The sequence below is a fragment of the Tyto alba genome, unplaced genomic scaffold (assembly GCF_018691265.1).
Source record: "Tyto alba isolate M040663 unplaced genomic scaffold, T.alba_DEE_v4.0 Super-Scaffold_5, whole genome shotgun sequence".
NCBI classification, from domain to species: Eukaryota; Metazoa; Chordata; class Aves; order Strigiformes; family Tytonidae; genus Tyto; species Tyto alba.
The window spans coordinates 13,466,254-13,488,813 of record NW_024881326.1 but is presented as its reverse complement, the minus strand read 5'-3'; the positions used below and the strand labels follow the sequence as shown (position 1 = coordinate 13,488,813).

The window sequence follows — 22,560 nt, the reverse complement described above, 5'->3', positions numbered from 1 at the left end:
AGGGGGGGCTGCACAGCACCCCTCTCATCCTCCTCTCTGCTCAATCCCAGGACAGGGTCAGGGTGTGCAGGGAGGGAGCCCCAGACAGCACAGGGATGGGGACAGGGTGTCCACAGCATCAGTGGGGAGAGAGGGAAGCCCCTGCCCCTACCCACAGCCCTCTGCAACCCGCCTGGACCCCAGCCCACAATGTCTGAGTGCCCCAATGTGTGCTTAAATGAAGGCTCAGGGTGGTGTCTGCCCTGTCCCTGCACTGGGATGGCTGAGCGGGGCGTGCAGAGCAGGGATGGGGCAGAGGTCCCCATGGATGCCACGGGTGGGCCCAGGTACTGACTGAAAATCCAGCAGAGGGCCCTCTTGGGGAGGAAGCAGCCCTCCTCCTCCCTCTCCTCCTCTTTCTCCTCCTCTTCCTCCTCCCCAGGCTGGCCCTGGGCTCCCCTGGGGCATGCACCCCAGGGTGTCCCGCGGGCAGGTGGGACAGCACAGCCCCCCGCCACCCCTGCGGTGGGGAGCACAGGAGAAGGGCTGCACCCTCCTGGTCGAAGGACTGGATTAATTTCCTTCTCTTCTTCCTTCCTTGCCATACACATCCCCTCGCTGGATTTTATGTGCAGAGTCCCGCACGGGCTGCGAGGTGCTGCAGATGCGCCCGACCGCTGCCGCACCGGCACCTTCCCCGGGACAGTGATGGCCACGCAGCTCGTGGCTTCTTGGGGACCGGTGACAACCTGTATCATCCCTCGTGTGTGCTCTCCTGGGAGACATCAGTGCCTTCGTGTACGTTAGCAGAAGACCCGCAGCATCTCCACACTCCCCTTCTCTCCTCCCGCTGCCACCAAGAAACCCGGGAGGGTTCTAAGCCATTCGGGGCTGGGGTCTGCCCCGCCAGCAGCTGCAGACATGAGGCTGCTCCTGATCGTTCTGCCACCGCTTTTCTATGCTGCTACAAGTAAGTGGCTGTCTTTGCAGGTCACGTCATCCAAAGTGGGGAGGAAATCAGACCATTTGGCTGGGGTGTTGGGGGAGGGAGGAATCGCAGATAATTTTATAGTGGGATTTTGGTAAAGATCCTGACGCATGACATAGGGCTGCCTGAAGACAGCCGTGTTCCACCAAGAAAGTGCTGTCCTGTGAGGAGAGTTGCGTGCATGATAACACTGCTATCTGTACTGCTAACTGCTCATTTTTCTGGGCACTTGTGTTACCTGTAAAACCCAGAGATAGCTGCAAATTGTGATTCTGCCTTTTGTTCAAGAGAAGAGAAAACAAGTACAAGAGTGGAAGGGAGCAGATGCAGCCTCCGTGCCAATGATACGGTCTGAAAGGGGAGGGAGCCGTGGACAAAAAACAGATCAAAAAGTAGCACTTTTTGCTGAAAATTAGGAAGGGGAATGGTGAAAAGGCAGGAGTGCTGTTTCCATTTTAGTCTGATTTGTTGTGGTTTACTTTTGTGGATGGCAATGTAAACTATTCCCTCCTTTCCTGCCCTGTGGGAGGAAGGGGGGAGTTAAACTTTCTCTCCAATCTGTTAATTGTTTATGTCTCCTTTAGAGTGGTTTGCTTTAGGTGCAGCTCAGTCCATCTCTGTACAGGAAATGTTGGGGCGATAGTGTGCGGTGTGCCGTGAGAAGGGGGTTGCGGGGATGCACCATGGTGCAGAGAGCCTGGGCGCTAGAGACGAATGGGACAGGCGATGCTGCACCCTGGACCATGTCCCGCAGCTCCAGGACTTTGCTGGCAGAACTCCCACAGTTTCTTTGCAGAGGCAATGTGGATCAAAAGCACGGTTCATTCAGCCTGTTAGTTTCCTGAGAACTTGGTCACAGCCGTTTTCCTGGTCATGCGTGGGCTTTGTTTACAGTCCCGGGTGGCCCTTGTGAAAAGTCGAGGCAGATGCTGAGGTTAATCCTGGCTACATTTGGCCGGCTGCTCTGGCTGTGCTTCCTTCCGAGGCCCTGCAGAGCTGGGGCAGGAAGGTCCCTGCTGCAGCACAGTGCCCCTGCCCACCCCGTCCTGCCTCTGCCAGGGAAGGTCAGTTTATCTAATAAGGTGGATTGTCTGAAAATCATTTGTATTCTCAGCATTTTACCTTGCCCAAAACATAGGCTTTTCCTGTTTTGGTTTGTTGGGTTTTTTTTCACTTTCTCCTCTCCTGTCTTGGGTTGCTTCTCTGATTTCTGTCCAGCACAGTCCCTAGTTTCTCTGGCCCTGGAGGCGGTTAATACAGAACGAGGTCCTATGGGGTGGCTGGAAAGCATCAGTTTGGCTGGGACTCGGGCTTGAGCATCATTCCTGAAAAAATAGAAGATATCTGTGTTTATTTATATAAATATATATATGTATAAACTCTTCTCTCTTAGTATTTACATGCAGATACGCTGTTTGCAATAGGGACCTGGAGGCCCTGGAAAGGTTCCTGTTCTCTGGGTCCTACATAAATTCAGACTAAAAAAACAGCCAGAAACTTGCGTGACATGACAGTATGCAACAGTGAGCCTACCTGGGTAATTAGAAGTGGAACAGAGACAGGAAAAAATCCCTCTAGAGGAACTCAAGCTCAGGTCACAGGGCTGGGGTCAGATCTGCTTCCATTCACAGGACCTGGAGAGGGTAAGGGACATTATTCCCTCTGCGGGGCTGCAAGAGAGCAAAAGCTAGGGGTCCTGCACCATCCTGCTCCCCCCCATCCCCCCATTTATGTTTTCTTACTCTTTCACCACCCTAAATGCTGTCTTAAGGAGACACGTTTTTTCTTACAAGCCCAGCCCCTCACCAGCCGCTGCCTCTGCTGCCTGAAAGGGCAGGACCCGACAGCACATCCAAAATCTCATTTCTCCTGCCACCACTCCGACCTCTTTTAAGAGGTTTCCCATTTGAACAATTTGCAGTGAGATGCTCTTAATTGCCCTTAGTCTTTGTCCAGGTTTTAATTCACTGGTTAGGTGTTTATCTTGCAGGGATCCTGCGGAGCTGTGCCAAAGCGCAGCTCCCCGCCAGCGTGAGCAGGGACGGGCCAGCTGAGATAGCAACCGAGGGAGCAACAGGACCACCATGGGCGTGCTTAAAACCGTGCACGCAAGAAAGCACATTAAATAGTTCAGCAAACTTGCTTTTTGACAGGTTGGCTTGACTCCAGTGGTCCTCCAGGCAGACTGATGAGGACTGTCTTCAGGAGTGCTTGGGGATCTGTTTGCGCTGGCTGCAGCACAAGAGCTGCCCCTGCACCTAATGCAAACCGTTGCCAGCGTGTTTTGCATGCAGGATGCTGTGAGGGAGACAGCTGGTCCCCACGCACATGCTCACAGGTGTCCTAAAAAACCAGCAGCATACAGAAAAGGCTTTATGAGGAACAGGGCTGGTGCTCGTGGAGTTGCTCTCAGCCAGAAGTTCTTGACCCATCACCAGTCAGGTGTGAATCAGCAACTGAGCAAGGATGCCCATTCAAGGAGGGAATAAAAACCAGCAGAAAGCTCTGGTGTGTGGGTATCTCACAGAGGGCATACACAAGCAATTGCTCTAACAAATTAATGCTTTACAAGATGGACAAATGCACACTTGTCATATGTGACTGCTCCTTTTCATTTTCCTAAGCACCTGTTTCTCCAAGGCATCAAATACAATAAAAATTTGAGCCAAGTTTAAGTGTAAGTTTATTTCTAATAGATCTGTTGAGTGTTAATAATTCAATAAAAGAGTTTTATCAAGCTTATTAAAAATACCTCATGCTGGCAGATCACACCAAATAATAAAAGCATGTGCAAAAAACTAAATAAAAGGATGTTTGTGTCAAAACACTTCAAGTCTGCGCTGTATATCAGTGTGAAGTACCTGCGCGAAGCTGGAAGTTGCTCCTCATCACGAGACCACCTCATGGGTGCTCGCAGCAAGTGCTGCATGGGAGCTGCACAGGACCCTGTCGCAGCCCGTGCATGCAATGCTGGGAGAGCTCCTGCTAGTGCAGGGAGGCTAGTATTTGCTTAGGACACCTGTGAGCATGTGCTTTTTAACATCCCAGGCAGACAGTTGTTGCACATTTCAGTGTTCTGCAGTAGCACATGTGACACCCCTGTGGGTTTAGACACTTCTAATACAGAAGTATATGCACAAGGATTTATAAAAATCTAAAATTACCTCTTGGTTTGCAAAAAGACTAGTGAAAGACAGGCACTGCCAAAACAGAAGTCTCTGAAAGTCCAGTGTGCTATACAAGTGGTACCAAGGCCACAACCCACATTTTTGGGGTAAAGGGGACACGGTCCTTTCTGACAGTGTGGAGCCCCCGGCCCCAGAGCTCCCTGGAGGGTCGGATCAGGCCAAGGAGTCCCCAGCTGGGGAGGGAGAGCTGCCCCCCACCAGCTCCCACACGCAGGCAGGCAGCTCCCCATACAAGGCAAAAGTTCACCTTCAAAACTTCATAGAAATGGAGTTTCCTTTTGAGCCCCATGCCTGGGACATGGGGTCCTGTCTTATTCAAGGTGGGAGATGAAGAGGAGCAATGGTGTGGGTCTGTTAAAAATGTCACTTGGACCTGCTTTATGGCTTCAGGTGGATGGAGATCCCTTCCAGAGGTGCTTGGGATGGCTCCAGTTTTCAGGAAAGATTTATGGAGCCACAACAGACTCTGCTCCAAATCTTAAAACACTTTGAATCATGTTGATTAAATCCACTGGGTTTTGCATGGGTTTGGAGTCCTTGTTTTCCCCAGAACAAATACCCCAGATGTGTCAGTAAATCCCAGTACAGGTTTGCAGAACCCCCAGCCAGTCAGAGATATCAAGCAGTGCACGCCACTTATGTCAGCCAGCTATTGCAGAAAGCGGGATATTTCTAGTCTAATGGAAAACTTCCTCAGGTCCAGTCATGACCTGTCTGTAGGAAAACTCCACTGGTGTGGACAGGGCACCTGTGGTTTAGCTGCTGCACCAGCCAGAGGGGACCGTGCCCATATGATGCTGCCTGTCAGGGCATTGCGAGTCACACCAAAATTCTATTCATTCCTGTGTCACACTGCAGTGCTTGTTGATGAGATGGTTAACAGGAGGGGGTGTGAGCGAAGCAAAGTGGTTTTAATTATAGCATGCACTATGAGCCATTAATAGCCTGGCAGTTGGAGAAAATCCTGATCAACAAGCTGGGTCTCCCCCAGCCGCGTTCCCCAGGTGTCTGATGGCTGCCACTTCCCAGAGCACTGATCAGAGAGGGCTGTGGAAACGATTAGGTGGATCTGGAGCATGTCTCTGCCATGGATAATTGCAGGGTATTAATGAACAGGGTTCATAATAGCCTGCACCTGGCTATATTTGAGGGCTCTGATGAAAAGGGCTCAGTGAAAGGGGAGCCAGAGCTGCCAAGGCAGCTTTGCTCCCTGAGATGAGGTTGCACCTGGGGGATAGGGGTGGCTGGTGTGTTAAGGCTCTGTATTTCCACGTGCTCCTCAGCAGAACTGCCTCTGCCCAGATCTTCTGGCTCCAGGGCAGCATTTTGCCAGCTAAATAGTGCTCCAAAAGCCAGGGTTTTGGTCCCTCTTCCCCTGGGGTGTGCTCGTGCTTCCTCAGTGGTGTCCGGCACCTCGCCAGCTCACTCTTGTTCTGGCCAGAGCACGGTCTTGTGGGGCACCAGTGTGGCGATGTCAATCCTTGGCAGCAGCACAGATGCCCTTCAGCCCTCCAGCCCTGCTCTGATCCAAAAAGCCACCAAAAAGCTGGGCACAAAGCAGGATGTGGCCCCAGGAACTCAGCGCCCTGAAGACAACGGTGCAGCATCTGCAGGGGTGGGAGGTGCTGCCCCGGTGCTGAGCACCCCTCTTCCTTGAGCAGAGCCTCTTCTGATCCACTCCTGGAGGGACGGGTATGCGTGTCCTTTGGGGCAGTTCCCCTGCGGCAACCTCTCGGTCTGCCTGCCCCAGGCCCTGCACTGCAACGGGGCGGAGGACTGCGACAACGGAGCAGATGAGGAGAACTGTGGTAAGTAGCAAGCCCCTCGCAAAGAGGGATGCCCTCGGGGTGAGTAACCCCCAGACCTGGGAATGCCAGGATCCGGGACCACAAGCTCATCAGAGCAGAGATTGCTCTTCTCCTGGCAGCAATGACAGCATGAGGAATCCCGGATCTGCTTTCGTACCCAGCTACTTCCCCAGCTGTTGCATTTACACACCGTGCTGGCACAGCAGCTGTGTGTGCCCCCCAGGGAGGAGCTCCTCCAGCAGGGATTCTCCCAGGCTGCGGTGCAGGAAAATCCTTGTTGCTACAAGGCTGGGGCAGTTATTTCTAAAGTGTGGTGGAAAGGCAGAAAAGCAGAGGGCCTCTCCACTGTCAGTCAGGACGTGGTTTCAGCAGCTTTGAACACAAAATTAGTTCCTTTCTTTGCACAATACATAGTGCCGTTGTGGAGCTGTTTTCTCAGGGATGCTGAGACCGGGAGTATAAATAAATGAGTTAGAGACTGGACAAATTCATACCTTCTGGGAGCTGATTGAGTGGCTTGGATGCAGCATCTGGCCCAGGGTATCCTTAAAGTGGGCTAGGTGAGGTGCTAGATGTAGAGGAAAGAAAATTTTTTTTTGACTGTGCTTGGAGACATGCCATGGGGCTGGGTGAATCTTTGTTCTGCCCAGTACATCTGTGAGGCTGGGGCCACATCTCGGGCTTCGTGCGACCCAGCACCCTGTCCCGAGGCTGCTGGGGCTTTGGTCCACACCGATGTCTGGCGCCTGTAACAGCGGTCCCCGCTCTCTGCCCTGCAGTGGATGACAGCGGCTGGCTGCAGATTGTGGGCGACGTGCTGTCTGCGAGGAGCAGCAGGATGGCGGTGGAAGACGAGGATGATGCCTGCTGTAAGCCATCCTCCCCTGGGCTAGGCACCCTTCCCCGTGCTGCGGGTCTCCCCTGTGCACTCCCCTCAGCGTGTCCCCTCTGATTGTCCCCAGGGCTGGAGCAATTCCCAGAGCGGTGCCGGTGCTGGGGCTGGGCTGTAGACTGCACCGAGCAGGACCTTGCCACTGTCCCCTGGGTCTCCTCCAACGTGACCAAGATGTGAGTAGCAGAGGGGTCATGCATCCCTCTCCCCCAGGAGAGGCACAAGCAAGGCACGCACCGCCAACCCGGCAGGAAAACAAGTTTAAAGGGAAGAAGATAAAATCCCTGGATTTTACTTGTTGTCCCTGGATCCAAAGAGCCCTTTCCGTGCTGACAGACCCCTCTCTGCTGTGCTTCAGCTACTCGCTGCAACCTTCCCACAACAGCACTGAGCTGGGCACCAGGAACGGCCAGATCCTGCCCGGGGTGCAGGCTGGGGACGCTGCCTTCCCTGCTAAGCCCCCTGCCAAGGTGCACAGGGTTGGAGACTATCAGTGATGTTGAGCCTTGCTTGGGCTGTCTTTGCACACACCAAGCAGGGTCTAGGAGGGGAGGAGAGTGTGGAAAAACTCATCTGTGGCAAATAATGCTTGCAGATTGGGAGGGCAATTAGCAATGTAGCATTAATGAACAGCAGCTGCCTTGCATTTTGTTTGTAGTGCACAAGAAGAGGAGGTCTAGTTTTCACTGGTTTTGTTTGATAAAGGCCTCTCCTCTGTCCTAATCTGCTGGCCTTGGGTTTGATTTTTATTCCCTCACTTCCCCCTTCTCTTTTCCTTCTAGGGACCTGAAGAAAAATGAAATCCATTCTCTACTGGACAATCAGTTTGCTAGGTACAGGAGTCTGAAGAAGCTGTGAGTATTGCCTTCTTTATCCTGCTTTTTGGCTTGTTTGTGATAAAAGAGGAGAGCAGTGGATGCCCAGGTCCACAGTGGTGGGGCCATGTGTAGAGGAATAAGTGTGTGCACTTGTTAGGACATCTTTGTCTGGGACAGTGCAACCTGATGGGACACTATGTTTGTGAAGACAGCAGCCTTTTTTCAACTCCTCGCACCTGTGGTACGCCTGCTATGGGCACTGCAAGCTCCTGACACGCTGCCCCCCCCCCACGCCGCTCCCTAGGGGTGGGTGAGCAGGTTGTGGAGCAGTGCCTGTGTTGGCCAACAAGCTTCCCCTGTGCGTGATGGCATGAGGTGCCTTGCAAGCAAGCTGTCCTGCTCTGAAGGGCTTGAACTCTTTGGTTTCTCAGCCCATCACCTCTGTAGGCTGCTGCACCGGGGAGGGATGCAGCGGAGCAGTCTGGGGGGTGTTTGCTCTCACAGGCAGGCAGCTTCGTACAGCAATGAGCACATGAAGCAGCTCACAGCCGCCGCTTGTGACCATCAGGCATCTGTCCCTTCAGCTTCTTTCCCTTTGCATAGAGTAAATGAGGCAGAGAGGGAAAACAGCCTCTCCAGGGTTGCTTGAGACAAGGAGACTGTGGCAGAGCAGGGGCTGCAGCCCGGACCTCTGTCCCCGAGCACTACTGGGACAGCTGGCCCATGATGCTGGGCAGGCAGCAGCCAGCTATGCGAGCCATGTGGCTGGTGCTCTGCTGTTGGCACATCCCTCTCTTCCCTAGAGACTGTGGACCCTGAAAATCCCTTAGAAAACATACTTCCACAATCTCTTTTCTGTTCTTTTTTTTTTTTTTTTTTTTAATAGGTTTTTGCAAAACAACAAGATCTGGTTAATCACACCCAAAGCCTTTGCTGGACTTTCTCAGCTTAAAACATTGTGAGTAAAGGTGTCTGCGTTATGGGGCCCTGGGGAGAGGAGCCCTGGGATGGACACCCTCCTCGGCTCCTCTTGGCATACTCACAGCACAGCTGGCTCGAGGCCAGGTTCTGAGCCCTTTTTCTTGTTCCTGCAAGAGACTGCATCAAGCATGCTTTAAGCTGGAGTTGCAGGGATTTTAAGTGAACATGGGGCAGAGCAGAGGCAGTTCCCCTCCTACAAACACAGCTGTTCCCATCTCTACGTTATCCAGCCTGAGCTGGGATCCTGCATTTGAGCTGCTAAGGGAGGTGGTCCCATGGGCACCCAAAGCCAGGGGCTGTGGGCAGCTCAGGAAGAACAGCTTTAGGAAAAGCAGGTTTGGTCAGCAGTGGTGACTGAGGATCGTTCTCCTCCTCTGCACCGGTTCCAGGTTCCTCAGCCACAACAGGATTGCGCAGCTGAAGCCCCGGATGTTTGAGGACCTGCATCGCCTCGAGTGGCTGTGAGTTCCTCTGCCGGTCCTGGAAGATGTGACTGATCCTGACTCTTCCTCATGTTTACCATAATTTAATTTTCTTACAGGAGGAAAAGAGTGGGCGTGGTGGTTTTGGGGTGTCTGTGATAACGTGCCCATGCTGGGGGCCATGGTGGTAATGGGTGCGATGCCCAGCTGACTCTCCACATCCCCACCAGCCCTGGGGACCAGGGCACAATTGAACTCTGCTGCAGCTCTTTTACGAAATTCCTGTTTGAGTTTCCCTCCCGTGTTACTGAGGCCAGGTTTAGCATGGACTGGACGTGGTCTTGACTGAAATCTCATGATGGCTGGCTGGTCCCCACAGGGGCTCGCTGAGCCACGCTCCCCTTGCTGGTCCAAAGCAGCCACAGCTGTGGCAGGGCACGGTGTTGGGATTCCTGCAGAGACAGCCTCAGCTCCCAGGCTAGAGCACTGGAGCTTTGTGTATAAAAGGCTTTAAGTGCGCTATTAAACACAGAGACTGGCAGCTCCATCCCCTTGAATGATACAAGCCTAAATTCAAAGTACAGCTAATATCCTTCCCTTCTGTTTATCCTCAAAGGCTCTGTTTGATCTGGGCCCGTGCGGTGTGTGGTTTTACACACGGAGCTTATAAAGGTATTGCTGCAGAGGAGAAACCGTAAAGGCCACTTTACAAGATGGTTCATTCCCCTTCTGTGTTTGCAGGAGCAGCTCGGGCAGGTCTGGCACCCTCCAGGCTTCCCTCCTCTTACTTGCTGTGGGACCAGCACAGTTATTCCTTAAATCAAAGAGGGAAAACAGAGGGTGAGCAGCTCCCAGAGGGTGGTCTATGGTGCAAACAGGCCAGAGGGCTTTTGAGAAGTCAAGCACAGCCCTGAATTCCCCAAATGGTTTCTAATTTATCTTTATTTCACAGCAGAAGAGAGGAAAAATCCAACGAACCCTGACTGTGAAGGAATCCAGACCCTGCAGCTGGATCTAACGCTTCAGACAAGGCTGCCTGGGCAGGATTCAAAGTGGGGGTTGTGGGGGGAGTGTGTCAGGCTTCAGAAGGGGGCAGAGCCCTGCCTGGGGATGGGTGTCTGTGGAAGCTTGCAGGGAGAAGGGACAGTATGTCCCCCCCAGCTAAATGTGGGGGCTTTCCCCTGACAGGAGAGTCCTGCTGCCTCCTTCACCTCTCTGTGTCCCCTCCTCTCACATCTCCCCTTCTCCTTCTAGGATGCTAGACAACAACAGGATTGCTCAGATCATCCCCACGATGTTTGCAGGATTGAAGTCACTGTATTTCCTGTAAGTAGGGGCAGGGGCAGCCTTCTCATGGGGTTTGGGGAGATCCTGCTCTGTGGGGTCTGCCTAGTACCTTCTGCACCCCTTTTTCAGGCAGTTTCTAGCCTTTTTGGGGGCAAGCCAAGGATGCTGTGGCTTCCTTTCCCTCCCCAGGGCACAAAGGGTGATGGTACAAGGGAGATGTCTGTCTCACTCCCATCTCCAGGAGCAGGCAGGCAGAAGCATCAGACTTTGCTGGTGCTGCTGCTTCTCTGTGCCACCTCCTGCTCTCAGCACACTCTAATTAAAACTAGTGTTATTTGCTTTTGCTTGGGATAGGGACAGGCAAGATGCATGGGGAGTTTGTCCTGAGAAGAGCACGTAGTGATGAGCAGGATGGTTAGTGGTGCCTGCGGTTTGGGTTGCTGACCGCTTTCCTTGAGTCAGCAGCTGCAAACAGGATCCGATGCTTTCCCACACTGCTGCCTGCCCCTCTGCTGGGTGTCTTCACACCAGGGCACCTCGAGCCAAGGGGTTGCTAAGGTCCAGACATTTCCAAGATGGAAGAACAGGATAATGAAATGGCCTTAACCACCATGAAAACAATTTTGCAATAGCGAGAAGATGACTTTAACACCTTCTCCATAGTTCAGAACAGCAATTGGAAACCTTGGCAGCAGCATGGGGTCAGCATTAGGGGAGAAGTTTTGGCTGTTGCAGTGGAAAAACCACATGTGTGTGTGTGCGAGTGCACAGACGCACATATATACTCGCATACATCTGACCACTTTTTAAGCTGTATTCCCTGGGCGTATACCTGCAAGGAGAGTGCTTCAGCCGTGGCTGCTGGTCTGGTTTCGCACCATCTCTGCTGGAGATGACTGTAAAAGCCTGAAAGTTGTTTTTGGGGGTGTACAGGACTTGGGTAACTGCTGCAGCTGTACCCAGGGACAGGGGAGCCATCAGCACAGCAGGGACAGAGGGCAGCCAAGGCTGGCAGAAAGCTTGGGGAAGAGAGGCTGTGACCCCAGTATTTTCCCAATATTTTGCTTCTCTGCAAACCCTGGGTAGCACTTGGTGTCCACAGATGTCTCCCCACTCTGTCCCCCAAGGAGGAGCCGTGCAGGCTGTGGTGGGTCAGCGTTCCCTGCAACCCCACCTTCCCACACCGCTGGCAGCAGTGCCGCTCTGCTCCGTGACGCACTCTGTTTATCCTTCTACATTTTTTTTTTTTTTTTTTTTTTTTTTTAGCAAATCAAACAAACTAAAACTGTGGTCACAAAACGTGCAGTGAGGAACACTGTGCACGCAGGCATGTGCAAAAGTGCTGGGAAAAACACCAGCGGGAGTTCAGGCTATAAATTTGCCTTTACTGGCTGTCACTCCAGGGTCATTTGCTGCTGCTTTCATGCACCATTCTTCTGGTGACATGCTCATCACAGCTCACTGGAGAGCATCTCCCACAGCCGCTAAGTGAGCCCCATATTGTTACCTTTACTTCTTTCCCAAAGAAGGTGAATGAAGCTCCACACTGCTGTTAACAGCCACGTGCCTGGGCTCGTGGCCTCTGAACTTGCTCTCTGGTTTCACGTGGCCATGGCTGCGCTGCTGGGATACGTGGATGCCGGTGTAGCCACAGCCACGCTGCTCTGGGTTCGCACAAGCAGCCCCAGGTATCCTCACAAGCAGCCCATACAGTGCACATGTCCCTCCCTGTGAGGCCACAGACCAGCAGAAAGCCCTTGTGAAACAGCGTGTGGTCCAGGAGCAGCAGCAGGATCGCCTCCACGCGTGGAGTTGTGTCCCGAGCAGACGTTACCGTACTGTGACCTTGTTTTTCCTTATTGCCTCCCAATCAGGTACCTGCTGAACAACTCTTTGGCTCAAATACCTAATGTGTCCCTCTGTGCGGAGATGCCGAAGCTCAGCTGGCTGTGAGTACCCTGCCTGCTGGCAGCGAGGCCGGGCTGCGTGCGGCGTGGGCAGGTGCTGCTGCAGCCTCTGCTCCTGCTCCCCGCTGGGCTCCTGGAGTAGAGGAGGGGCAGAAAGGGCTGGGAGCATCCCACAGTGGGTGGGGGGCACAGGGAGGGGCAAGCGAAAGAGGTGAGGGATTACACTGGGCAGCTCTCGAGCACGGTGGGGATGTACGGGGGTGGCCTGGGGAAGCGGCAGTTGTGATTGCTTTTTTGCAGGGAGCTGGAAGGGAACCGGATCCGGGCGGTGCGCAGGGCGATCTTCCAGGAGTGCCATGACTTCACGGTGCTGTGAGTACCTTGGGGGCCCTGCCATGGCCTCTGCTTGCTGGTGCAGACCCTGTCCCATCACAGGTACACAAGGGAGGAGTGGGGATAGCCAGAACTCAGCTGGGCCCCCCAATTTCTCACTGCTCTGGTCCGGGTAAGGGGCTGCTGTTGCATATTTAATGGTTTCAGCCCATGTTTGTATGCAGCATCAGTGGTGTAGTCAGCTCCATTAATTTTGTATGTATTTTGTAGGGACTTGAACAGGGGTCCCAGAGCCTTTTCCAGCAGCTCTTGGCTGAAGAACAGCTCGCCCTGGGCTGGGGACCTATTGGGCTTGTCCCAGCACCCTGTCACCAGCCCATGGGGGGCTGCCCAAATTGAATGGGGACATTCTTGGGGTGGGAGACAGTGTCAGGACACAGCATGGAAAAAGCTTCTCATGGTGTGTGAGTGCTAGAGCTCACAGCCAGTCCAGACCCAACTGCTGGCATCTCAATCCCCTAGAATTATCCCTGAGGAAGACCATAAAGTTTGTGAGCTGGCTTTCTGCATGTCAAACACCATCTGGCTGTGTCTACTGCCCTGCCTGGAGCCAGCTCCTGCCCCATTTCCTCCTGGCCCTGGGGCTGAGCTCTCACCCAGCTGCCCTTCCAAGCTTACAAAGGCAGAGGATTTGCCTCGGTGATGCACAGGACTCTCACAGGGTGTAGTTTTTCTTCATGTGTCAGTCATATATATCTCCCAAGGAGATATATATGGCCCCTGGAACCCAGGAGATAAGGCCAGGAGAGTTGTGTGCTGCACAGATGTTAGCCACGAGCACAAGGCTACCAGTGGCCACGGGGTGGTGGCAGGAGAGCAGAAGTGGGATGGGGAGCCAAGCTGTCCTCCCAGGGGATCAGCGATCATGGTTACTGAGATCACTGGGGATGCATCACCAGACCCTGGGCCACTGCTGCTGGATCGAAGCAAGCAAGTAAATCCAGGTCTTATCTGGACAGTAGCTGATACAGGGTTGGAATGGGATTGTCTCTGGCAGGAGCTGCTCTCCCCAGATATCCCTTTCCTTTGAAGCACACCTCTGCCCCGAGGGCAAACACCGCAGCAGCAGTGTCCTGGTGCTGCCTGGGTGCTCTGTGCAGAAGTGGGGTACGTGGCCGGTAGCAGCAGAGCAGAGGCGTTGGGTGCTTCGATCTCATGGCTGCTCCTTCTTCTCCTGCAGCTCCTGAGGGGGGTCCCAGCAGGTGATGCAGATGCTGAGCAGTGTGTTTGAAAGTTGTGCAGCTCTGCCGGGGCAATATTCCATCCTGCCCCCACCTCACAGTCCCTGGTCGGGCAGTGAAGAGCAGCCGCCCCAGGCTGGCTTGTGGAGAGATGGAGATGAGGATGGGGTGAAGATCCCCTTTGCAGTTTACCTGGTGGGCCATGGGGACCGATCTTGGTCGTCCTCTGACCACTGCCTCCATGCAATTTCTCCGAGGATGAGCTCTTTGGAAAGCGCTGTTGTGACTTTCCAGACTAAGATTGCTGTACAAAGACCCTGTTCCCCTATCTTGCCTTTCTTGGAGAAGCCTCAATAGGCATTTAATCCCCAAAATATGCACCCCTACGTTTTTAACTCCAGTGAGAGCTGCCCACAGCCCCCTATGCTGGGGGGTTGAGCTGCCACTCCACCATCCATCCTTCTGCAGCTGAGTCTGCTGGCTTTGATCAGCAGCGTGTTTCCTGGGGATGTTATGGCAGTGCCATGGAAACGTCCGTACAGGCAAGATTGATGGTGTAAACACGTTCTGCTGTGACACAGCAGACATCTGCTGCCCCTGCTCACGAAGCTGAGGCAGGGGCTTGTGTTCAGCCTTTGTGGGATGAATCACACTGGCCAGACTCCTCCCGTGTCCCCCCACCCTGCCCAGCCAAGCCGTGAGCCACGTTACAGTGGGCTGCCCTGGTTGGCATCTGAGCTCAGCAGAGCCCGGCTGCTTGATGTGAGCCTCTGCCAAGGAGCACTGTCCCCAGGTCATGGCACTCACAGGGTCTCCTGCTGCCTTCAAGCATGTGCTGTCCTTCAGGGTTCTGCTCCTGCTGCCCTGAAAGGGTTTGCACGCTGTTCTGGGTTTTTACTTCTGAGCACTTTGACCAGCTCTGCTCATCTTCCACACTTCTGATGGGCTCTTCCCTGAGCTGTGGGCTTGTGTGAGATGGAGCCTTGTGCCTGCGAGCTGGGCTCTGGCTTAGACCTTCCCCACGACAACAGGGCGTTTGGCTGCGCTGGCCCATGAGGTGCTGGAGGTGAAGTTATGGCTCGGTGCATTCTGGAGGGACACAGCAGGGCTGGGCGCACCCCGCGGGTGAGCCCCATGCCACGCCAGCATCCCCAGCTGCTCACAGCCACTCCGGGGGGCAGACGATGCTCCTGAAGGGTGTGCAGGGCTGTGCTGTACACACCCGATCTCTCCCCTTCCTTCTCCTCCAGGATACTGCGCAGAAACAAGCTCAAGTGGATCCAAGATGGGACGTTTTCCAGGCTGAACAGGCTGGTGGAGCTGTGAGTTTCCAGCCATCATCTGCTCCAATCCACCCTCTCCCACAGGCAGGGCGTGGGATGGGGACCTTGCTCAGGGCCCTGTTCTTCCCCCTTGCCCCGGGCACCTCGGTGCTCAGCACCCCCAGGTGCAAGGCTTGGTGTCCTCAAACACCGCTCTCCTTCACACAGCGATCTATCGTCCAACAGACTAGACCAGCTCCCCTCCTCTCTATTTAACGGCCTGGCTGAGCTCCAGCAGCTGTGAGTACTGGGGTTGTGCTGCCCTGGGGGGTGTCCCTGCCCCCCTGCATTGTGTTGGGTAGATGGCCTTGGTGCATGGGCTGTTGACCCACCGGAGCCGTGGTGGCCCTGGCGGGATGTGCTCCCTCCCTGCGGGTCTGCCTGCAGCACGGTGCCATTGCAGACCTGCTTTGGGGCTGTGCGCCCATCCTGAGGGGGGAGAGTCGTAGGAAGACACACCTTTGCCCTCACTTCCAGCTTCCAGGTGGGAAAAATACCAAAGGCTCATCTCTTTTCAGGAATATTTCCTACAACCCCTTGAAAGAAATCTTCCCCAGCCAGTTTGAGAGCCTGTCCCAGCTGCGTTCTCTGTGAGTCCCGCAATGTCCCTGACCCTACAGCATTGCCTCCACCTGTGGCAGCCCCAAACTCAGCCTGGGGCTGCTCACAGCACCCCCTCCACTGATTTCCTTTTGCAGGAGCCTGGAAGGACTGGAGATCCCCAACATCCACAACCTGACCTTCCAGAAGTTGACCAACCTCTCCCACATGTGAGTGGGGGAAGTGGGTGGCTGCTGCCACCCTGGTATGTGTGATCAGGGGTGATGGGTGTGGAGAGGGAAACCAGTTCGCTCCTACACCTGTGAGCCAGTTATTTCAGACCACTGGAAGCCCCTGAGCATGATGATACTGTTTAAATGCCCTGAGGGCAAGAGGGTCTCCTAGCCGGGGGTTACTTAGAGCAAGGGGAGTGTTTCACCCACATGAAGGGAGCAGTTTGCAGAGCTGTGGGTGCACGTGCAATACAAAGGGTGATCTGTATTTCTGAAGGTGCACATTGCAAAGGCGATGTGGGTAAGTTTGACTCTGTCAGGCCAAGGCATGCTAGACTGTGTGCTGAGAGCTGTGGTTAAGCAATCCCATTAGAGGTCCTTTTGCTTGAGTCTGAAATAATGAGCCAGGAACCCCAGAGATGTGTAGAGAGACACGCTGGACAGGCATCACACACAGGGTGGAAACCAGACCATGATGCCAGCTGTGAGTGCTTCAGCTTCTCTTTGGATGGAGGAAAAAAATCATTCATTTTCTCCAGATGGTCCTTTTAAAGTACCTGTAATGAAAGATAACTGTGCATCTTCCTTTCCGTAATTGGTCTGTTTGTACTATAAATATGGTAGATTTTCTACCTGACTTCATAATAAGAAATCATGTTCTCCTTTTATCTATAATTAAGTAGAAATGAGCCTTGCACTGCAGTTTTGTAGTCATTTTCTAATGTAGAGTTTTGTTAAGCTTATGTAGGTTGGCTTTTATAAGGCTTAAAAAGACTAATCTGAAATAATATGCAGGGGAAAAATGTGTATACCTGTTAATGGAACTTGAAGGATTTGAATAAGGGATTGATTTTTAAATGTTAGTTTGTAAGAGTCATGGGTTGAAGCAAAACACTCTTGTATTTATCAGTTGACAGTGCTGAATAGTGGCAGATTTAAGAGTGTGCGGCTGTGGTACGTGATCCAAAAAGCACTGGGGTGCCTCCAGCCAGTTTTGCAAAGACTTTGGGGTGTTGCTTGTTTAGTGTCCAAACCCAGCTGCGGTACCCTGCAAAAGGGGAGCCCCCCTTGCTCAGCTCCGTGTCCCCCGCAGGTCCCGGTCCTGGCCCCGGGTGCTGTCACAGGGAGGGTATCACATTGCTTCTGCTTCCTTCATCCTTCTAACCTCCCCATCTCTCTTCCCCTGGTCTATCTAAGTCCCCCAGCTCTTGGCTAGTGAGGTGGTGGGGGGAGCCCTTCTCTACCTAGACAGGGGAAAACGTGGCTGAGGGGCTGGAGGACACTAGAGCGGGCAGGTAGAGGGGCTGCACATGCTGGACCATGGTCCTGCTCCTGGTCACAGCCAGGAAACCTTCCTCCCCCACACCCTACAGCTACTTCAAGAAGTTCCAGTACTGCAGCTACGCACCCCACGTGCGCAGCTGCAAGCCCAACACCGACGGCATCTCCTCCTTCGAGAACCTCCTCGCCAACATCATCCTGCGCGTCTTCGTCTGGGTCATTGCCTGCCTCACCTGCTTCGGCAACCTCTTCGTCATCTGCATGCGGTCCTTCATCGTCACAGAGAACAGCCAGCACACCATGGCCATCAAGTCCCTGTGCTGTGAGCTGGGTGGCAGGGGGGTGCAGAGGGAACCGGGATGGTTGAGCTACCCACCAGCATCTCCCCAGCAAGGACCCATCTAGCTGATGCCAGCCCTCCGCAGCGCAGCTGGGGCCTGTTTGCTGCCATCTTTCTTTTTGTGCTGATGGCAGATGGGTTTCTGGGCATCCCTCCGTGCCTGGGGCATCTCAGCCCCTTCCCTCAGGTCTGTGCTCACAAATACCAGCAGGCAGCTCTTTTCTATATATACCTATCTATATATGTGTGTGTGTGTGTGTATATAGAGAGAGATATATATACACACAAAGCCAAAGGCTGCCCAGGGCTTCACAATGGCTCTGTGATGGCTTTTCTGGCCATGGTGTTAATGCAAAAGACTACATTTGCCCACTGGTGCTTGTTTCTCACTGTACCTTGTCCCCCCTCCAGGTGCAGACGGCCTGATGGGCATCTACCTCTTTGTCATTGGAGCCTTCGACCTCAAATACGCGGGCGAATACAACAAGCATGCCCAGGGCTGGATGGGCAGCCTCCAGTGCCAGCTGGTGGGCAGCCTGGCCATGCTCTCCTCCGAGGTGTCAGTTCTGCTGCTGACCTACATGACTCTGGAGAAATACTTCTCCATTGTTTTCCCGTTCAGCCACCACCAAGCTGGCAAGAAGCAGACCATCTTGGTGCTAGCAGCCATCTGGCTTCTGGGCCTCTCACTCAGCATTATCCCCCTGTGGTGTAAAGACACCTTTGGGAACTACTACGGGAGAAATGGGGTGTGCTTCCCGCTGCAGTCCGAGCTGGGCGAGCGGCCCAGTGCCCGGGGCTACTCTGCCACCATCTACCTGGGTAAGGCTACATTGGGACCCAGGGATGGGGACAACATGGGGCAGGATGGGCTTCTCTGGTGGGAGCAGGGCAGCTCAGCCCAGCCCTCCCCTCCAGGGTGCACCACCTCCATTAGCAGAAATACAGGCCGGGTGATGAGTGGATTGAGAGCAGCCCCTGCAGAGGAGGACTTGGGGGTATTAGTGGATGGAAAATGGATGCGAGCCAGCAATGTGCGCTCGCAGCCCAGAAAGACAAACGTGTCCTGGGCTGCAGAAAGAGAAGTGTGGCCAGCAGATCAAGGGAGGGGATTCTTCCCCTCTACTCCACTCTTGTGAGACCACCCCTTGCAGTGCTGTGTCCAGCTCCGGGGCCCCCAACATAAGAAGGACATGGACCTGTCCAAGAGGGTCTAGAGGAGGCCACAAAGATGATCAGGGGGCTGGAGCACCTCCCTTATGAGGACAGGCTGAGAGAGTTGGGGTTCTTCAGCCTGGAAAAAGAAAAGGCTCTTGTGAGACCTTATAGTGGCCTTCCAGTGCTTAAAGGGGGCTACAGGAAAGGTGGGGAGGGACTCTTTATCAGGGGGTGCAGGGGTAGGGGTAATAGTTTTAAACTGAAAGAGAGAAGATTCAGATTATATATAAGGAAGAAATTTTTTACTGTGAGGGTGGTAAGGCTCTGGCACAGGGTGCTCAAAGAAGCAAAGAAGCTGTGGCTGCCCCCTCCCAGGAAGGGTTCCAGGCCAGGTTGGACGGGGCTTTGAGCAACCTGGTCTAGTGGAAGGTGTCCCTGCCCATGGCAGCGGGCTTGCAACTAGATGATCTTTAAGGTCCCTTCCAAGCCTAACCCTTCTACGTCTGACTTTACAGGGCACTGCCATCCTGCTGGGACCCTGTAAAATGGGATGCCAGCTCTGCCTGCCGTCCCAGGCTGGGGAGGGTCCTTGCTCCAGCCTAGAGCTGTGCCCATCCTCATCCCAGAGCTGGCCATGGACATGGGCATCACTGGGCTGAGGCTGGATTCAGGACTAACCAGGGCTGCTGTCTCTGCTCCCTCTAGTGACAAAAGCAGAAGTAGTCCTGCTGCTGCCAGACATGCTGCCAATCCTGGCTCGTGAGGTTTGCACTTCGGCTATGCTCAGAGTGAGATTTCTTCCTCTCCAGGCTTGAATCTCGCAGCCTTCATGACCATCGTCTTCGCCTACTCTGGCATGTTCTACTCCATCCACATCACTGCGTCCAAAACAGCAGAGAGAGGCGTCTGCTCCCGGGAAGTCACCATTGCAAAGCGGTTCTTCTTCATCGTCTTCACTGATGCTCTCTGCTGGATACCCATCTTCCTCCTCAAGCTGCTCTCCCTGCTGCAGCTGGAAATACCAGGTGAACCCCCCTTCCCCGCAAGGCCCTGAAGCAGATCCCACCGCTGGCTTCTGCCTGCCTTGAGTCCCTGGATTGGGAGCCCCTTGATGTAGGTGCTGCTGAGTTTGGAGCTCTCTTCACCCACACCTGGGCTGCAAGAGGAGATGGACACTGTTACTGGTTTCCCTGGGCCCTTACTCCTCCCCATGGGGGCTGCCTTTCCCTCCATGAGCTCACAAACAGCATTGCCCCCCCTTTTGCTGCATGGGCTGGAGCAGGTGGGTTACCCCTGGGTGCTGGGCAGCCTCCCCTCAGCTGCCCAACATCATGTCCTTGTTGGCACAGGCACTGTTACCTCCTGGGTGGTCATCTTCATCCTGCCCATCAACAGTGCCCTGAATCCCATCCTCTACACCATCACCACGGCCTCCTTCCAGGAGAAGGTGAAGGGCTGTCTGCAGACCAAGCAGCTGGAGCAGCATGAGTCCCGTAAGAGCTTTACCCTGGTGACACTGCAGGCCAGCAGCGCTTGAGCCTGCCTGGGACATATTGCTCAGCTCTAGGATGCTTCTGCAATGGAAAATTGCTAAGCATGAAGGTTTCTTCATCCACCAGCAGATACCGTTAGTATTTTATTAATTACACAGAGGGGAAAAACAGCCCTCATCCAAGTCAAACAATCTGTTGCTGTTTCATATGGTACAAAATGAAAGTCCCTTAAATACAAAATACACATCTCTTAAGTGAGCAACACCTGGCACTGAACTCTACCACCGGAGTCATATATTAATATTCCAACTGTACAAGTATTTATAGATAGAAAAAAAAGAAACATTTTAAAAAAATATTAGGAGAAAAATCACTCCCCCAACTGTTAGTTATATTTTTATATATATATAAAATATATATATAAAAACACAGAATACAGGCTGAGTTGCTTTTTTTTTTTTTTTTTACCGAAAGAGAGACAGATAGGATGTGTTACGGCAAAACTGACACTGGGAATCGCTCCCATGTGTGGGTCGTGTTGCCTTCCAGTTGGAACGCTGTCTGGTAACTTGGGTCCCTGCCTGAACGGAGAAACCAGGTCAGCTCTCTGGGTGCTGTTAGCCACGGTGGACAGTTTCTCCGTGGAGGAAAGTGAGGGATGGGAAGGGGAATGGATATCTCTGCAGGGAGTAACGGTAGCGAGGGCGCTCTGTGCCCAGGAGGGGCATGGGCTCTGCCCCGTCTAGCTGCTCAAAGAGGGGCGAAGCCAGGACACCTCCACCTCCCCACCTTACTGCAGAGGCCAGGACGGGATGGATCCTGGCCTGGGCAGCTGGCAGGTGCTTAGCTTGGTGTGGACTCCCTTGCTTTGCTGGCTTTGTCCCCTCGGGAGCTGGGATGAGCACAGCTCTGAGGTGTGCTCACCCAGCCTTGGCCAAAGCTTTCAGCCCAGAGCGCTGCCATGGTGCAGCTGGTGCTGGCAAGGCTGCTCTGCCCTCCTGCCCTCTCCAGGGCAGTGCAGTGTGAACCCCAAGAGAAGTAAGGAAAGGGGAGCTGCTGTGCTGGCTCTGTCCTTCCCTCTCACTGTGCCTCCCCATAACCACCCCCATGGGGCATTGTCCCTTCCCAGCTTGTAGCCAGCCAGCTACCTGGGCAGCTGCTCTGGAGCTCTAGACTGATCCTGCCCCTCCAAACAAGGGGGAGGCTGGTTTCAAGGGATGGGCTTGCCTTGGAACATCATCCATCCAGCCCCTCTGAAACCTAGTATGCAAGAGCGGGCTTTTAGCCAAGCAAAAGCAAGGTCCAAGGCTAGGGAGCCTTTTCTTCTGCTGTGAAATTCAGCACCTAAGGTGCAATAGGTTCCTTCTGCCCCTTGACAAGGGCTAGCACTTGAAGCTTATCTATCTGTATATAGCCCCCTCCTCTCAGAACAGCAGCCTCTTCTACTACCAAACAGGTTCTTGCAGTGGCTCTCTGGCTGTCCTCACCAGGTGACAATGCACACACGATCCACCCCTCGCTGCCCATCCTTCACTTCCTGACACAGCACTGCAACCTACAGCCATGGCATCATCTTCCCCGCTCACTTCTCCCGTGCCCTCCCGCTTCGCCCCATGCACCTTCACCCCTGCAGCTGCTCCCAGCTCAACGTGGGCCAGCTGCTTCCCAGCCCTGCCTGCAGGCTGCCTTTCTGGGGGGTGGGGGTGGTGTCACCCCACAGCCCCTCTCTTTCCCTCCGCTCGCCAACCCCTCCTGCAGAGAGCGTGGGCTGCATGGCTTTGCCTCTGCAGCCAACCTGTGGCACAATGTTATCAAGCAAGGGGCAGCTGAAGCAGCAACCAGGACGGTGGGATGGGGGATGCCCAGCCCAGGGTAAAAGGACGCTTATAAATATGTGCCTGTGAGCACGCCAACCTCTGCCTCCCCCTCCCCGGCCAGCTGCCTGCACCATGCTCCTCTTTGAGAGCTGCAAGTCGGATCCACCGGCCAGTCTACAGCAGACAGGACAGAGCATCTTCCTGGCGCCTCAGATCTTGGTCTCAGGGCTGTTGGGACTCAGGGCTGGGAAAGAGTCTCGGATCCTCACCAGCTCCATGGCACAGAGGTGGCCAAAGACCTTGTTGTACCACTCGGGAGACCGGCCCCTGGAGAAGGGAATAGGCAGGAGGAGAGTGAGGGGGCAGAAGAGACCTTGACAAGCACCCAGGAGCGTCTCATCGCTTCTTGCTCAGGGAAAGGTACTCGGCATAGCTCCAGTGGCCAGGCCAGGCAAGGAGAAGGACAAGTGGATCCTGTGCCCCACCACTACCTGCTGCTCCATCAACCTCCCCGGCGGCTGATGCAGCGGCA

General features: G+C 54.1%; 2 protein-coding genes across 5 annotated transcripts in view; one reads left to right on the top strand and one right to left on the bottom strand.

Annotated features, from left to right (window-relative positions):
- Positions 1–434: 434 nt before the first annotated feature.
- On the top strand, positions 435–22,180 carry LOC104358702 (relaxin receptor 1). The gene is made up of 18 exons (XM_032996063.2): positions 435–949; positions 5,817–5,963; positions 6,743–6,832; positions 6,926–7,031; positions 7,638–7,709; positions 8,560–8,631; positions 9,044–9,115; positions 10,331–10,402; positions 12,238–12,312; positions 12,571–12,642; positions 15,095–15,166; positions 15,335–15,406; positions 15,685–15,756; positions 15,865–15,936; positions 17,313–17,542; positions 17,972–18,382; positions 19,528–19,743; positions 20,068–22,180. Exons 1-18 carry the CDS (start codon positions 901–903, stop codon positions 20,253–20,255), a joined length of 2,160 nt encoding a protein of 719 aa, XP_032851954.2. The 5' UTR covers positions 435–900; the 3' UTR covers positions 20,256–22,180.
- Positions 20,342–22,560, bottom strand: part of STARD8 (StAR related lipid transfer domain containing 8) — a 64,571-nt gene continuing 62,352 nt past the window's right edge. For all 4 annotated transcript variants that reach the window (XM_032996059.2, XM_032996062.2, XM_032996061.2 and 1 more), the window contains one exon: positions 20,342–22,355. In XM_032996059.2, coding sequence (XP_032851950.1) covers positions 22,238–22,355 — 118 coding nt within the window. In that variant the 3' untranslated portion in view covers positions 20,342–22,237. The remainder of the gene's footprint in view (positions 22,356–22,560) is intronic.